Here is a 16,890-nt window from a genome sequence, read left to right as displayed (position 1 = left end):
AAATTGTTCTAGCTCAAAATCATCTGGATCACAAGTAGGGGCATATATTTGTACTAAATTTATATTTACTGGGTTTCCGCTTAGCTGAATAACAGCTATTCTTTCTGATATTGGTACGAAATTTGTAACATATTTTTGCATTTCACATGATACTATAAATCCTACCCCGTGTATATGTTGGTTTTCTTCATTGCCAGAGTAATATACTTTATGACCTTCTATATTGCATTGTCCATTACCTGGCCATCTCATCTCACTGATTCCCATTACGTATATTTCAAGTCTATTCATTTCAGCTATTACATTATCAATTTTCCCGGCTTGGAACATTGTTTTCACATTCCAAGTATATCTTTGTTAGTTTATTAGATACCTTAATGCTTTGGTTATCATTATTCTCCATCTTACAAGGATTTCGCATGTTGACGAACTGGGAAGCCTTGTAGTCGTTGTTAATAACCATGATTATTCCTTACATCACTTACAGCATACTTTAATCAACATTGATATCGAAATACCCACCGATAACAATTATGCCGTCAAATGTGGTTACTAAATACATTGTCATCTTTTGGTGGGTTAAAAATTATTAGAGCGTAATAAAAAACTATTATTATATAAAAAAAATTATTATACCATTTTTTTTTTGGTAATCAGATATTTTTGGGAGGCAATTCGGATAAAAAATATTAAATATTTATTACCTAACGCGGGAGCAACTAGTATTTTTTGGTCCACAATGTACCGAATAGAAATAAAGGCTCCGGAGGGAATTTGGATATCCTTCGGAAGCTACTCGGATGAAACATATTCAGTATCTGAAATGAGAGGTAACGAGTAGTTTATGACTAAAAGTTATGATAAGTAAGGGAAACAATTCGTAGTTTTTCGGAAGCAATTCTTATGCGTCCATTTAGAATAATTAGATTTCAATTTTGTAATTTCGAGGCGCCCTCTTTTAAGTCCCCGATATCACTTATATGCCAACATAAAATGGCAACGAAGAAGGGGAGAGGGTAAAATGTAAACAAATTGATGATTTTGTTTTCCAATCCCACCATAAGGACCACCCTATTATACATATTTAATAAACATGTGAACATATTTATACTGTATCTACATACAACTGCCATATTTAAAAAAAAAGACTTAGCTCCGAACCTAAATAAAAAAAACTATAAACAAAATTATAACCTTATATAGAGTACCTTTAGTTTTTTAAATATAATACCAACTTTTTTTAAATAAAGAAAATTGTACATTTTATGATGTAGGTAAAAAAACCAATGACAACATGATGAAGACGTTTTTTATTTTAATATATTTATTAGTAACTATATTATAATGTTGCATACATCTTCAATTAACTACAATAAATAAATTATTTTTAAATTACGTCAACAAGATAGTTTTGATGAACTTATCGGTTCTTTCTTTAGGTAAATATTGTTATATGATAGTAATTTTATTAAATTATTGTTATTATTATTGTATTATATGTATTATTATTATATATTATATAATTTTGAAGAAAATCATTTTTATAAAAATAATAAATAAATAAAAATGTGATTTTTTCTGAATAAAAAAACACGTTCTGAAATAGTAGAATTAACAACTTAGTAAGAAAATAATATTAAGTTTAATATCTGCAACACTGTCTGTAATTTAAGTAATATTTTATTATTGTATAGAATCCAAAGTAGTTTTGATTTTAGGCGTCAAGAAAATAATTATAATTTTGTAAAAACGTCTTAAAACTTAATTTATATTATTTTTATTGTATACCTATTTAAAAAAAAAAATTTTAAATCCATATTTTGACCTAGTTATTTTGTTTGAAAACAAATAATTAAAATAAAATGCATGATTTTCAGTCTTATAATTATTGAAACCATATTATTTTAACAACCTATCAGTTATATATTACAAATAATACTGTATAAATGTAAATATTACATTTCCAATGACTTCTAAGTACTTACAATATTACCTATATTGAAACAATAATATATAGGCATTATATAATAAGTATTGAGTACAGTTTATCTCTCGACTTTCTTAGTATTGTGGTACACACATTATTCTATAATATTTAGGTATTATACAGTCATATTTTTTAAACCTTAAATTATTATGTGGAATGAACAATATATCTTATGTTGGTAACCTATATTATTATTATTATAGTCTATGTGTATATTGATTATAACAATAGATAAGTATAAATAATATAAAAATGCAACGAATTACAAACACTTGCATCATAAATTCTAATATATATAAGCAAATCCTTTTTGGACACAGCCTGTTCAAGGGTAACATGCATTATGCAAAGTTGTAGGTATAAACGGGGTACATATTATAAAAAAAACAATTACAATAAAAAAAATTAATAACATTTTTTGTTAAAAAAAAAATCAATTCGTATTGATAATAAAATAATTATTGTCTTGTTTAAATACTGATAAGGACTAAAAATATTCAACCGTTATTATAACTTAAAATCTAAATTATATATTTACATTATAAAGATAGTATAAATTATTTGGTTAGAAAAACCTTCATGCTTCAAAATCACGTCAACAATAAATAGTTATAACAATATAAATTATAAAATCAATAACATTGGAAAAAATAAATGTATCAACAAAAGTTAGCTTCCATATTGTCTGAAAATTAATTTAAAATTCTTCTTTGCAAAGCAAAGGTCTTTGCACCAACTATACTTAAAATATATGCAGACTTTAACTTATAGTTTCGGTATAGTTAAACTACCCTTAAATTTTAAATATAATTTGCGCAAACGGTCATAAATACACTACTTAGTTACAATATTATATTATGTAGTTATTTAACTAAAATTATGTTATATATGGCTGTAGATTAGGTTTTATAATATCTATAATAACAGTAATAATTAATAGCTAGTCTTATGAACCACTAGCTATAACTAATAATATCTTCTTCTTCTCTTAGAAGCCGGATAAAAGAAAAAAGAAAGATAAGAGCTAGTAGTGGTTCATTAGTACGTGTTGGAATATGTTGTAGTAAGGACATTTTAAACTTTTGCTGGCGATTTTGCCGCAGACACCATTAATATCATTTGGAGATAGCGGGTTATACATCCTGAAAAATAAAATAAAACAAGTAGGTTAATAGCTTGGAAAAAAACATACAAGTTCGAACTTAAATAGTAAATCGAAGTTTAGCTTCGATGCAAAAGTAAAAAAGGTATTAGTTTTTATAATGAAGCGTTTTCTTTTTTTAACTCGCGTTAACTACCTCATCTTCTACCGGATCGATTTTTATGTATAGAACCACCTAATCTATAGATCAATTTCTAAATTTGTTTATTATTTTTCTACAATTTTCCAGGATTGTAATTACTATTAAAATTATTATCGACTACTAAAAATTGAAAAATTGGTGTTCGGTAAAGTATTTGTTTACCAAAATATCATACGCTCTATTTTTTAGAAGAGGTGAAAGAATTGTTTTATTTCTATTTTTTTGGTCTGAAAAATACATTGATGGCATATCTAGTGTATACCTATAATCTATTTTATTCAATATTTCTTTTATCGACAAAAAACCAAAAGTTCGTATATTTTTTGGACTGTATTTTATATTTGTATTTTTGCTAAATAATAAATACTTTAAAGAAGTTTTGTAATACATTTAGGTACACGTGGGTTTTTCTTACCGACAATCTTGTTGAATATTCTGGGTTTATTTTTCCAATAAATAAAAACAATGTAAACTGGTATACTGCTTAATATCATTAAGCAACCGTACCCTGTAATCGAATAGTATTTTAGTTACTAAAACTATTTTTTCTTTATAACTTTATGCACAGTAGTTACCTGTTTCAACTGGGCTTGCAATGATCGGAACTACGGTAACAAAAAGTGTTGCACCAATATAAATTACTGGAAACATCATATTAACCTTGATGGGTCTATTAAGATGAGGCTGAGTCCATCGGAGCCAAGGTATGCATAAAACCGATACTCCAATGCTTAGCTAAAAATTAAATAACCCTGCATCATCAAGATTTGCATTATCGAGCACTATGATCTCTAGTTAATTAAAACTGGTACATTTACTTACCCATGTAGCAAATCCTACGTAGTTTATAAGGGCATTGATGTTAGAAATTTGTAAGTATATCAACGAGAGGGCACACTTAAAAAATAAATAATATGGATTTAGTACTTATTTAGATTATTAATTCAATCAAATTAATTACTATGCAAATAACAGCTGGTGCTGGCGTCAACCGTTTAATTTGAATCATTGTTAGAATTTGTGGCATTTGACCTTCACACGCGCCAGCGTAAAATAACCTTAATAGTACATATTATCATTGTTAACATTAAACATAATATAATAAACTACATATTTAAATAAGTTACTTATTGTTCTACTTAAAGTATAATTTGTATATCTGTACTAGGGTTGGGCCTATCCTGATATTCGGATACCCGGATAATTGATCAACTATCCGAATATCCGAAAATATCCGGATAATTTTTAACTATCCGGATAGTTTCGGATATTCATTTCATTTTTATAAGACAAATATTCCTTAATAATATACAGTGTTTTTAAACATACCGAATAATAAAATAATGACACCTAATTAAATTTTACATTTTTACAATTTTAAATTAAATTTTTTAGATATATCCGTGTCAGTGGTAACCACTGACACGGATATATCTGAAAATCATCCACGTGATATTACAACCCTTGAAAATTTCAAAAAATACATAAATTTGAGTACTCAAAAAAATATATTCGGCTGGTTAAAAATGAAATGAATATCCGAAACTATTCGGATAATTTTTTAACTATTCGGATAATTTTGGTTCTACGGATAATTGAAATATTATTTGATATCCGAAATTATCCGGATAGTTGATCAATTATCCGGATATCCGAAATTATCCGATTTCGGATATCCGTATCCGAATTAATCCGGATATCCGCAAAATCCGAATATTAGTCCCAACCCTAATCTGTACATTGAAACTAAAATGCTCAATACCAAGTTTTCATATAATTTAATTTGTCTATAGAATGATAGTCTTGACTAAAATTATAAAAAAGTTATAAGGAGTTGTGTAAACAATTAAACACATAGCCTTGTTTATAGTAAACACTTTAAAAATAATTTTCCAAAAGTAAATATGACCCAAGGTACAAATATATTAATATATATTTACAATTTAATTTATATATACATTAGCATGGTAATTAAATTTTTTTTCTGAAATTTTACGTCAGCTACTAATGTTGAAAAGATATCATAAAGTCACTCTGTTTGCACGTCAAATTTATAATTATACAGAAAAATACACATTTTTATACAAGGTTCGAATTAAGCTTAATAGTACCAGTATAGTCTGATGTAAAACCAAATATATACTTGTCGAATATTCAATATTAGATTCGTGTGTGATTTCTATATTATATTATCATTTTACTAGTATTTAAAACGTATGCAAATTAGTATATTTTACTATTACTCTTCGCCTAAGACATACCGCTGCGCCGACGGCATAAAATATCTTTCGAGCCGATTGATAACCGAATTTCCACAATATTTCAAAATATTCTAAATTTTATATTATCTCATAAATTAAAAAGTTGTCTTAAAAACACATGGCTGCAATATGAAGATTTAGATTTAGTTGTCAATCACCACCAAAGATATTTTATGCCTGCGGCGGTCATGGTTTTTTAATTAAAGGACTCTCATTGGAATAGAGAGACAAAGGGAAAAAGATAAAAATAGTAGAGAAATATTTTGTTTAAATTTAAAGCCTTTGTGGAGGCGTCGACTAAAAGAAAATATAGACCACACTAATATATATATATGATATTAAAATAATTTATAGTAAAAATTAAATTACTAAACATTTTTTACCTTGAACTTGTCAGTAATATACCATTTACTGCACCAAATGTTGACAATGCAACAAATACGGGTATTGTCCAAGCCATGGGACCGTAAAGTCTATCAGCGAATGTCTGAAAAATATAATTACTATACAATACAGGAACGATATTTTTCATATTAAAAAAAAAAAATAGTTTAGAATCAAATGGGGTCGCTGAAAATATTAATGGCCGGATGTAAGTACTGGTTTTTAATACAAATATTAAACTTTTTTTAAGTTTTGCATGAAAACGGAATAATTTTTATAAGATAATGAATTTACATTATTCATATTTCTTTAAAGCTATTTAGTATTTAGGGCAAATAGGAATTCATAGTTTATAGAAAACTAATTTTAAGAATTAGGACTTATTTGAAATACTTCTCGAAAGAATCAAACCACCAAAATAGATAAGGAAAAGAGTCGAGAAATACATAATTCTACAAAGCAATAGATTCCAAGTTCCTAAACTGAATTATGATGTTCAATTTTGGGGAGGGGTTTGCATTAAAAACATTTCAATAAAAAAAATAGTAATGTTTTTAACAAATTATAGTACATACATTTATGTTTTTAGTGTAGAAAATACCGATTTATTGCTTTTAAATAACCAACTGCTTGTTATCCGTATAAACTACAAGGAACATTCAATTTTTGTGTTAATACAATATTGAAGTAGGTTTGTACATTTGATTTTAGCGAAAACCTAGTTAGGAACTGAAGTTCTTGCGTGAAAATTTGAATGTACACAAATTAATTCAAACTAACTATAAAGTGTTCATGCATGAAATTTAACTAAAATGTGTACTAAAACTGATGAGATATTTTATTTTGATATAATGTGTTTATATTTCATTTAATATACATTTTTAAAAAAAATTGTTATGAATACTAAAATTGCTTACAACAGCCACAGCTTCCGAATTTAATACTTCTTGTGGGGACAGAGTGGTATAAAAAGCTATATTGGTGCAGACATACACTACAGTAACGAGGACACACGATATTGCAATTGCTCTTGGTAGGTTTCTAAAAAATATAAAATAAAACAATTTCCACATTTCCCAAGGATATTATGTGATTGCACATAATTAAATTACAAATTTACAAACCTTATAGGGTCTTTTAATTCTTCGATCACGAAATTCAAGTAATTCCTGAAAAATCATAAGATAAATATTAAAAAATTACACATTATTATTTTAACTTATAAAGTAGTGCTAGTTTTCTATGAAAAAAGTTCTGTTATTTGTCCCGAATTAAAGTATTTTACGTGCAGACGTTTTTATCAGTTTATTTTGCTAAGTTAGTATGTACTAAAAAGTAAAAAGTCAGTACAGCGAGGTCACAAGTCTACAGAAAATAGTATACTGAAAGTAAAAAAATTAATTTAAAAAACGCTGCGAATCAGTAAATGGTAGAAATACAAATATAGATAAAAATATTGCAATGACAATATTGTGCTTACAACTTAATTTTTAGTATCAGCGTGCTTACAATTAGGGATAATCGTCCGCTAATAATAATTTTTTTAACAATATAATGAAAATATTTGTTGACCGTTAATTCACTCATACAAAGCAACCTAAAAATTTACTACGGGAAAGTAAATTTCCTCTTATTTTTTTTTTGTTTTTTTCCTTAATTAAAAATAATTAGAAAAAATATTACATGTGATAGCCCCACTTAGTCTAGTTTTAAGTGAAATAATTAAAAAAGCGAAGTAATTAAAAAGTTTCCACCTCTTTCGGGAGTAAGGATTTATTTTTAGTTTTTTAACGGTTATCAATAGTACTATGTCTAAAGAATATTTCATTTAAATTTTGAATTAATTCGATAATTTTTAAAAATTGTATAAATAGCTGTAATTTTAAGTTGAAAAATTTGTACATTTTCGGGTGTTTTTCTCGATTTTGAAGGGATAAACTTTAAAATATTTGGACCAATAAAGTACCTTTCAAGTACGATTTCTGATCTGTAGATTTACTACACGAAGAAATCAATTTAGCGGACTGTGATACAAAAAGAAAAAAAACACATTATTGTAAAAATAATACCTCCTCAGCTACGCTTTAAAACTAAAAAAGGATCATAGTCAGTTTCAAGATGTGATTCAACAGTCAAAAGGCGTTTAGAAATATTTTCATTAGGTATATTGTTTATTACGATTTATGGGTAATAACGGCAATCCGTTATTATAGACAGATGATCAACCCTAAAAGTATCCACCCTAATACTAAAAATAAATTTTTAAACACATTATTGTCATTAGATACAATGCTTTTATTCATGTTTGTAATACTAAAATTAGAGTTTCAAATCATAGCGTTTATTTGAAAGTGGTTTTATCATTTTCAGTTGTAATAATTTATCTTGACCTTTGACCTTCCCCGTTTTTTTGCTCATGTTATTTCAAATTGTTATAAAACTTCCAAAGATTTACGTTTTGGTTTTTATAGAGCGCACTGCGCCACTTTTAAAACTTATGCGGTAACATAAAAAAGTTATACATTTTTTTGAATTAAGAAAAAATTAAAGTGATTGAAAGTAATGACTGGTCGATTAACAGTTTTGAATAATTCAATTTAGTGCTATTAACATTTAAAAGTGAAGACGGAAGAAAATTACGGTTGAGTTATTCTTGCAGATAAAAATAATACTATTCAATCCACCTTTCTTCAACACCCTGTATATTTATATTTTACATGTACTTATATACTTAAAAATTCTTTCAATTAATTTGGGATGTATCAATTTAAAATACTTACTTTTTATAAATTAATAAGTAATTACAAAGTTAATTATAAAATTCACAGTGGAATTAATAACAGTTTTTTACTTTAATATTTTAGTATTTGAATATACTAGAATACGAACCATCCGTTGTAAGCAAAAAGTCCGGAGTAAAATGAAAGCGAAATTGAGGTAACTTCGGTCTTTGTATTTTCAAATGTAAAATGTTCGGTATGTCCTATAAAATAATAAAAATATCAACTTAAGTGTATAATTGCATTGACACATTATTATTATTAACCATTATTATTCATTACTTTGTTTCTACAAAACGCTAGTAAGATTTTAAAGTCTATGTCAAGTTCTGTCTTCTTGAAATATTTTAATGATGACGATTTTAAATTATAACATTTAATACAAAATGTATGAACGTTTATATAATTATTGTTATTTGTGATTTTAAATTTAAATAGGTTCAACAAATAATCCCTATCATTTTTAAAAATTATAATAATATAGCCGGTCTAATAATTTTTCTTAATTATGGGTTGCCAGCAGACACGCTTACTTATTGATACAAAATACATGTTGTACATATATGTATAACTGTATTAATAAATCGTTTTTTGTAATATAAAAGTAGTGTTAATAATAAAATAATAATGGCTATAATGTAGCTATGTTAAAATCCATAGACGAAATAGAAAATAAATAAATATATAAGGGTTCTAAAAAAGAAACGTATCCAATGTGCAAGCACTTCCACAATCCGACCTCCTAACTTTAGTGTAAATTGTGAAGTACTTAACAATGGCATCACTTGTTCATATACATACGTATTAAATATATATTTAACACTACGGCGGTATCACGCAATTATTATATTTTAGGTACGAATAAAATAATGTATGGCGCCGTTATACATACAACTATAGTATTATGTATTAAATGAATACAAGAAAGAAAAAAAAGGAAATAGCCAAAACACGAGAAATCGAATTTCGTGCATCAATATGTCGACTATATTTTTGTAACAAGATTCCAATTGCATTCAAAACGAATACCAAAACGCCTGACGAGAAAAAAAAGAACAATTGCAAATTAAAAGGGAAATCGTGCAAGATTATTCTACCAATGACACACACAAACACACGCGCGTGCGCACGTTTTAAATATATACCCGCGTAGTGTGTGATATTTTAACTACAAAATATAAATTAAAAAAATATATGTTATTACATAAACCGCATCCGTAGACGTTCATTTACGTGTGTCCAGTTATTATTTACCGTGTCTATATAGAACTCACTGCGTATTTGAACTATCTCGGCACGTGGAAATATTCGAATTTTAAACGGACATGTATATATTTTTTTTATTATGCGCCGCAGTGATATTTTTGCCGGCACGGAAAATCAAGAAATTGTCGTAGCTTCGTTTTATTTTGTCTACCGATCGAGAGCAATAGCTTGAAATTTAATCTGACCTGTCAACAATTGTCGTGTAGGTAATTTGAAAGTGATCGAGTTCTAGACGCACAATGAGCATTGTAATTTTCTTAAAAAAAAAAAAAAATGCCAAACAACTGAAATTTGTTTTAGGTAATTCAATTCTAAGAGTACTCGTCCGAAAACAATAATCAATTTCGACAGCGTAGCTACTAACCCGCATCCAAAAATAGCTGACGAAAAAAACTTATTTTATCATAAAAATCTTAGTTTTCTCTTATCATTGAAGTCTGTTATGTGTCTTTCTTATTATATATGCAAAGAACTACTGAAAATATAAGTTTTTAAGTATTATAAATGACTACCACTGTTATGCTCAGATACTCTATTCTAAAATTATGAAACATGGACGTTAAAATAATATGATAAACGTAATCGCAGTACCTATTTGAAAATTGTTGCTATAGAAGATTATGAAAAATTTCGTGGACATGAGGAATGAGGAATACACAAAACTAATAAATAATTATAGTTTATCATCACAAAGTTTTGTGGAGACTTAATGCTTGGACTCTAGTATAACCTCCTAAAGGCATTCATGTTTTTTGAAATTAAAGGCACGGATTGTTTTGAATGTATAACATCCGACCGTGTCAACTACATTCGTTCCAACATTTTGTCTACACTTAATAATTATATCGATGCGTTTTTCCATTATTCCAAACATAACGTTCAGTACATCGTTTAGAAATAACGACTAGGTATTTCAACATTTTTAAATAACTAACATTTCAACAAAATAATTTTTTTTTTCTTAAACGCATCGAGATGTCCTTTGGAATATTGTCCACTTTTAATTTCATAATAGGCGCTTTACTCTAAAACCAAAATTAACCGAGTTCTATTCAATCTACGTTAACATGTTTTTACCCCTGAAAATCACCGGTACGATGCGACGCCCTCCAGAGTCTAGGGGATTACAGAGGGCGGTTTTTAAGGGATTTTATACCGGCAATATTTAAGAAAAAAGTGGTTTTTATCAAATTTATCGTAAATAAGTTAAAGTTTCAGGATTTAGATTTTAACAATTTGTTCTACGATAAAAACCATTTTGTTCCTACACGAAACCAATTTAGACATAAAAGCCTGACAACATGACGTCTACTTAGATTTGTCAAATTTTAATTCTGTAGAAATTATCTCTATTTACATATTTTTCGGTTACTCCCTCTTGAACAGGGTGACAGTTGTCTGTCAACTTTCCGGAACACTTGCACGTCTCAACAAATATTTATGCTCATTTTTTCCATTGTGGAAGTCGTTTTTTGAATAACTGTTTCAATTATTTAAAAAAGACAAATGAATACTACAAACTTGAGAAATTAAAATAGGAATTAAACACAGTTCCAAAATCCATCCCCTCAATAACCTAGAAAAGATGTCGATAAACTTAAATATTTTTATAGAATTGAAATCGGAATTCGGACCATCCTAATTAGGCCTAATTTTGTCAGACTTTTACGTCTAAAATGTCAAAAAACAGATAGTTTTCAATCTCCTTAAGTTAGATTTACACGGTTCACTCTAGTTGAATCCCTTTTGAGCCAAAGTTAAATATGTACCCAGCTTTATTTTAATCGTTCACTTCGGATGATCACTTTTTATTATTTTGATATTCGCGCGTTCTGTTTTTCATGAATTCATAAATAATGATCATCTAGAGTGAGCGGTGCAAAATCTTCTTGGCCATTTCATTATATTGCATTCCGGTCTAGACAATATTACATTATTATATTTTGGCATTTCGATGCCAAAATTTTACCCTCGGTTAGTTTTAATCATACCTCGTTATAGTTTTTTATTCGGTCACCCGTCGTATTGGATGGCATCAGCTAAACTGAGACTATATTATAATCCAACGGCGGCGGTTTAGTTTAACTAATCTGAAAATGATTACACATTTTTTTCGTCTCGTTTTTATCCTCGGTTTGTTCGGAGAATCAGAGTGTTCGGTTTTAGTTCCGGTCATGCGCACCGATGCAGTATAAAGCACTCTGGGAAAACACAATGCACGCGGGCCATGTTGGCGCGTTGACATGGCGAACTTTTTTTTCTATGTCAATCACATACAATCGGGTCGATGGCTTTCCAATAACGCTGCGATATATATTATCTCGAATGAAGATTTTCGTTTTCACTACTCGACTCCGACCATTTAACTACGGCGACCGTCGATCGAACGCTGTCAGGGGGTCGTGTCGAGTCCGTCTGAGAAGGAAAACAACAACATGCAGAAGAAAAAATAATTGTACAAAAGATTTCACGTGTTACAATTGTCATTGATACGTTGCGAAGACGAAGGCTATACCATCCGCGTATAATATAATACCGCGCTATACCTATACGTTGTATATTAAATATATATATGTATGTAAGGAATAGGTACCTCGGCGACGATGACGACTGAGCGGTCGGCCGGAATCTCAATTGTTTTCACGTGGCGTGTTCTTGGGCCGCCACTGATTGACACCCGTTTATATCGAATCACTATAATAATAATAATTGTGTCCGACCGGTGCCACACAGTTATATCGGTGGTAATAATGATAATAATAACAATGTATTAAAATTATAATGAAATAGAAATCTGGCATTGAATCCGTGTGGAAACTTGGTGGATAAATCGAAACGGATTTGTGGTATTATGACGTATACAAAGAAGACACGACATAGGATATCGAGTGATATTTTATTTGAAAAAAAAAACCAGACGAGAAATAATAAGGGCCGCCCCGGGGGACCCTCCTTTACAATAATATAACACAATATTGGAATAATATATAATATTTATCAAAAGGAATTTCAAATTTTTGCAGAGAAACTATAGAATGTTCGTTTAGTGTTAATTTACACTTTGTTGCAAATAAATATATTTTATTTAATTATCGAAACTCAGTAATATTAATAGTTTGATAACAATATAATATATATGTATGCCACTTTTTGGCCCACGTGTGAATTTTTCAATATATACATGTGAATTTGTATTATATTGTTGATTTACTAATACAAAAAAGTACCATTGAATTGGACCTAACATAATAGCACATTTTCGTATTAAAATAAATTGTAAATCAACAATATAACACAAATATTTTTCAGATGCCTATTGATTCACTAACACATAGCAAGTTAAAAATGTACAACGGTTAAAATGCATAAATATTCTAGACAAATTTAATGAACATTATGGTTGTTTACTGTGCATCGACTATAAAAAAATCGATTGACATTTTAACGTTGTTACTACTTTTGCAAATGATTAGTAAGTAAAGGCTTTTAATTTGTACATCAGTTTCTTGTACAACATGAGTTCGGTCCTTTAACAGAGTAAATAATCTGCTTAACGTCTTAATCTAACCGTTTACTGGTAAATTACCGTCAACATACAAGGCGACCCACTTACGATTGCATGGGTTAAAATTATATAATATTTTTTGGGGACTTCATAAATAGTTAATAAACTTCGTATTTTTTTCGCCAGCTCTAAAATTTATTTTAAAAAAACATGAGCGAAAAAAAACATCAAAGGATTTTTGCTGAGCTTCCCTAATTGTATTTTCTTACAGTGGTTTTTACTTTGAATAAATGAAAAACAATATATTTATAAACTTATTGTAATTATTTTTGTTAACCTTAAGAAAATATCTTACGAGTTGTGAAAAGTACATGTAAGTATTCTAAATTAGATTTATCTTATCATTATATAAATAAATCAAAATGCCAAAAAAAATGTATATATATATAGACTTAGTTTAGTTTCCATACGAAAAATGTACTAAGAAAGCAAAGTATATTCTAATTAAAAACAATATTTATGTAGCGGTAAAAGAAACCGAAAGTTTTACAACTTTCAAAACCAACATAAAAAATAGCTAATATATATTTTATTTTGTTAACTAAAACCTGAAGAGAAAATATTTTAATATTAAGAGTATTATGTTAGTATGAGTAATCCTCATTATTTGTTTAAGGTGTTTGAAATAACAATACTATTATCACTGCGATTCGCGCACCTGTACCTTTGTTATATAAATTGGTCTAAGTAAACGACAGCATTTTACATTACCTTGATTAATCCATTATACCGTGAAATTCACTTTAGACGGGTAAAGACAATGTTACAAATGTTATTCTGCAGCGACGTTTTTTTCAATAGCGAAAAGTGTTTGTCACAGCAAGTCCAAGTAATTGAGAAAATGAGCCACTGAGATTAATGCGATTACTAAGTAGTTGTCGAACTATAACGTTTTTGATATTCTTTAAAGTAGCCGTTAATACGAGAACCGAGTTTTTTATTCGTCTTAACTCTTGCATTGTATTACGATGATGACCAATTTTTGGAATTAATGTTAATGTCAATTTTTTGTCAACTCACGATATAGTAACATTTCATTACTAAGCATAAAAAAAAAATTACGCGTTAAAGGGAAGTGAAGTATAATATAATATAACATCATAGAAATATAGCAAAAGTGAAATCGGCGATATTGGAAAAAATCAAAGTTTTAACAGAACGACAGTGTCAACACTCTTTACATTGAAGGTGCTCCTTACAAAAAATGATGTAAACATTGAAAATAATACATTCAATATTAATTTCAATACAAACAACGGGTGTATGCAATGTTTTGTATACACACCTGCCAATTATACACGTTACGGTATGGATGGAAAATGTCAAAAAACTAAATTCCAGACGTTTGATGTATCCTTGGTAATTAATTGTTTCAACGCGTTGCTAATTGTTTGCCGGGCAACCACAAAAGGTGGACGTGATGGCCAAAACACTACAGGCCGCACCTCCAACGTATCATATTATATATTTACACAGACTACCGCATAACACATTATATTGTTTGCTTAGTCCTTTGGCAACACCGCAGTCTGTAGGTAATCTAGACAACTAGCCAGAGGGAACGTCACGTGAAACCCCAATTTCTAGATGTTTTACCCGTGTAAATAACACGTATTGAAAAAAAAAACACAACTGACAGCCGTTTAGCGCAGGAATAACGAATATTTTATAGAAAACCGCATAAAGGATTATTTACCCACAGCGAACATTAATGATTAATTCCGTTCTATTAACCGAAAAAAACGCTAGAAAACTTCGCTGACATGACATTACTGAATTTAAGTGCACAGGAATTTGAACAAATATGACTCGGTTATATAATATACTATATGTTGCAAAATTATTTTTAGCAATACAAATCTAGTTTTGTGTTCTTCTATAGATGTATAGAACCGTTGGACACGTACAACACGGTAAACATGTAAATAGAATCAAAAACAAAACCAACAGAATGGGCATTCTTTTTTACTTAGATGTACACATTTGAAAGTGAACAACCACGACTACTCAACTTTGCTGATCGCTATCGTATTATTCATTAACATCTGGACTTGAAGAGGCATAACTGACCGCAAGCACTCAAATGATACCTGTATTTTTTAAACAATTTACTGTTTTAAAAAAACCAAGATAAGTATAGATGATACATGATTGTCTTCTTTTACTTACAGAAATCAATATTTGAGTTCTATCTCGGTGCACATGATTACGTATACTCTTTTTGTAATCCCATATGTTCCCCCATGTTTTATACCACCTAATAACTGAACTTTTGCTCTACCAATTTACTTCAGTCTAATTGATATTCGGAATGTAATAATCCACAAAAGTCGACATTGTAGGAAATCATTTAGTAAAATCTGGAAGTTACGCGCCACACTGTGGGAAAATCGGTGCAGTTCTATCATTTACAGTGAGAGCGATCGTTTAACAGAACTATTTAAATACAACATACATGCGGTTACCCCACTTTTTGGAAGGCTTCGGCAATCATATGACATATATATATATATATATAATAATATCGGTCCCGGCGCTAAGTAAGTAATATAATATCATATCCGTTTTCCATTAACAACAAAGTTTTTAAAAAATGTCGAAAATAAATTTTACTTCAAAGTCAATTTAAAATAGATTTAGCTAAATTAATCTGACAACTATGAAATGGATTAGATTTTAATCACTTTCAATCAAATAAAAACAAAAGAAAAATGCCTACTCTATACTTATTATGGCGTAATTATGAATGGTGAAGTTATTAAAAATAGCATGATAAAAAACGATTTTGATGCAACTAAATGATTCGAAAGAGGCTTAATTTATGTTTCTGGTCATTCGTTTGTCGGTCTTGTAAACGTTCAAAAAACTGACTAAACAAATGTTATCACTTATAAGTTTGTATTTATTAATGTTTTTTTTATGGGACGAATCGCGTCTAATTCATTTGTTTTATAGTTTAAACTACTACCCAACTTGCGCATACGTGCGACGATCCCACGGTTTGGAAATCTTTGGCAATGACCAGCTAACGCATAATATTATAATTTATAATATCGGTTTGACACGACGGAAGTAATCATAACATATCCGTTTTTCCCTTTTTTTTCTTCTCTCTTTCGCGTTTATTATGTGTATAATATAATATTATACCTAATATGTATTTATTACAAAAATCGAAAACGTATATCATATCCTTGTTGAATACGTTTTTTTTTTCTTTACCATTTAATAACAATATAATATATTATTATTATTGTTATTATTATTAATATAATAATACGTGGTCGGCTTTCATAATATCTTGTCCGTATGTACGATTTTCACTTGTTATACACCGTGTAGT

At 28.8% G+C, this 16,890-nt stretch overlaps 1 protein-coding gene across 1 annotated transcript in view; it reads right to left on the bottom strand.

The window, feature by feature from the left end:
- Positions 1-1,664: 1,664 nt before the first annotated feature.
- The window catches only part of LOC126838371 (Y+L amino acid transporter 2), a 29,314-nt gene continuing 14,088 nt past the window's right edge, over positions 1,665-16,890 (bottom strand). The window contains exons 5-13 of the mRNA XM_050572734.1: positions 8,826-8,919; positions 7,061-7,105; positions 6,854-6,977; positions 5,936-6,039; positions 4,253-4,349; positions 4,114-4,188; positions 3,867-4,026; positions 3,707-3,799; positions 1,665-3,129 (exon numbers count right to left, since the gene is read on the bottom strand). Coding sequence (XP_050428691.1) covers positions 3,062-3,129; positions 3,707-3,799; positions 3,867-4,026; positions 4,114-4,188; positions 4,253-4,349; positions 5,936-6,039; positions 6,854-6,977; positions 7,061-7,105; positions 8,826-8,919 — 860 coding nt within the window. The 3' untranslated portion in view covers positions 1,665-3,061. The remainder of the gene's footprint in view (positions 3,130-3,706; positions 3,800-3,866; positions 4,027-4,113; positions 4,189-4,252; positions 4,350-5,935; positions 6,040-6,853; positions 6,978-7,060; positions 7,106-8,825; positions 8,920-16,890) is intronic.

Source organism: Adelges cooleyi, unplaced genomic scaffold (assembly GCF_023614345.1).
Source record: "Adelges cooleyi isolate 19-005CV unplaced genomic scaffold, UGA_ACOO_1.1 ACOO_flye_CR_arks_rails_tigmint_CR_PRNA_30, whole genome shotgun sequence".
NCBI classification, from domain to species: domain Eukaryota; kingdom Metazoa; phylum Arthropoda; class Insecta; order Hemiptera; family Adelgidae; genus Adelges; species Adelges cooleyi.
This window is presented reverse-complemented; position numbering and strand designations above follow the sequence as displayed.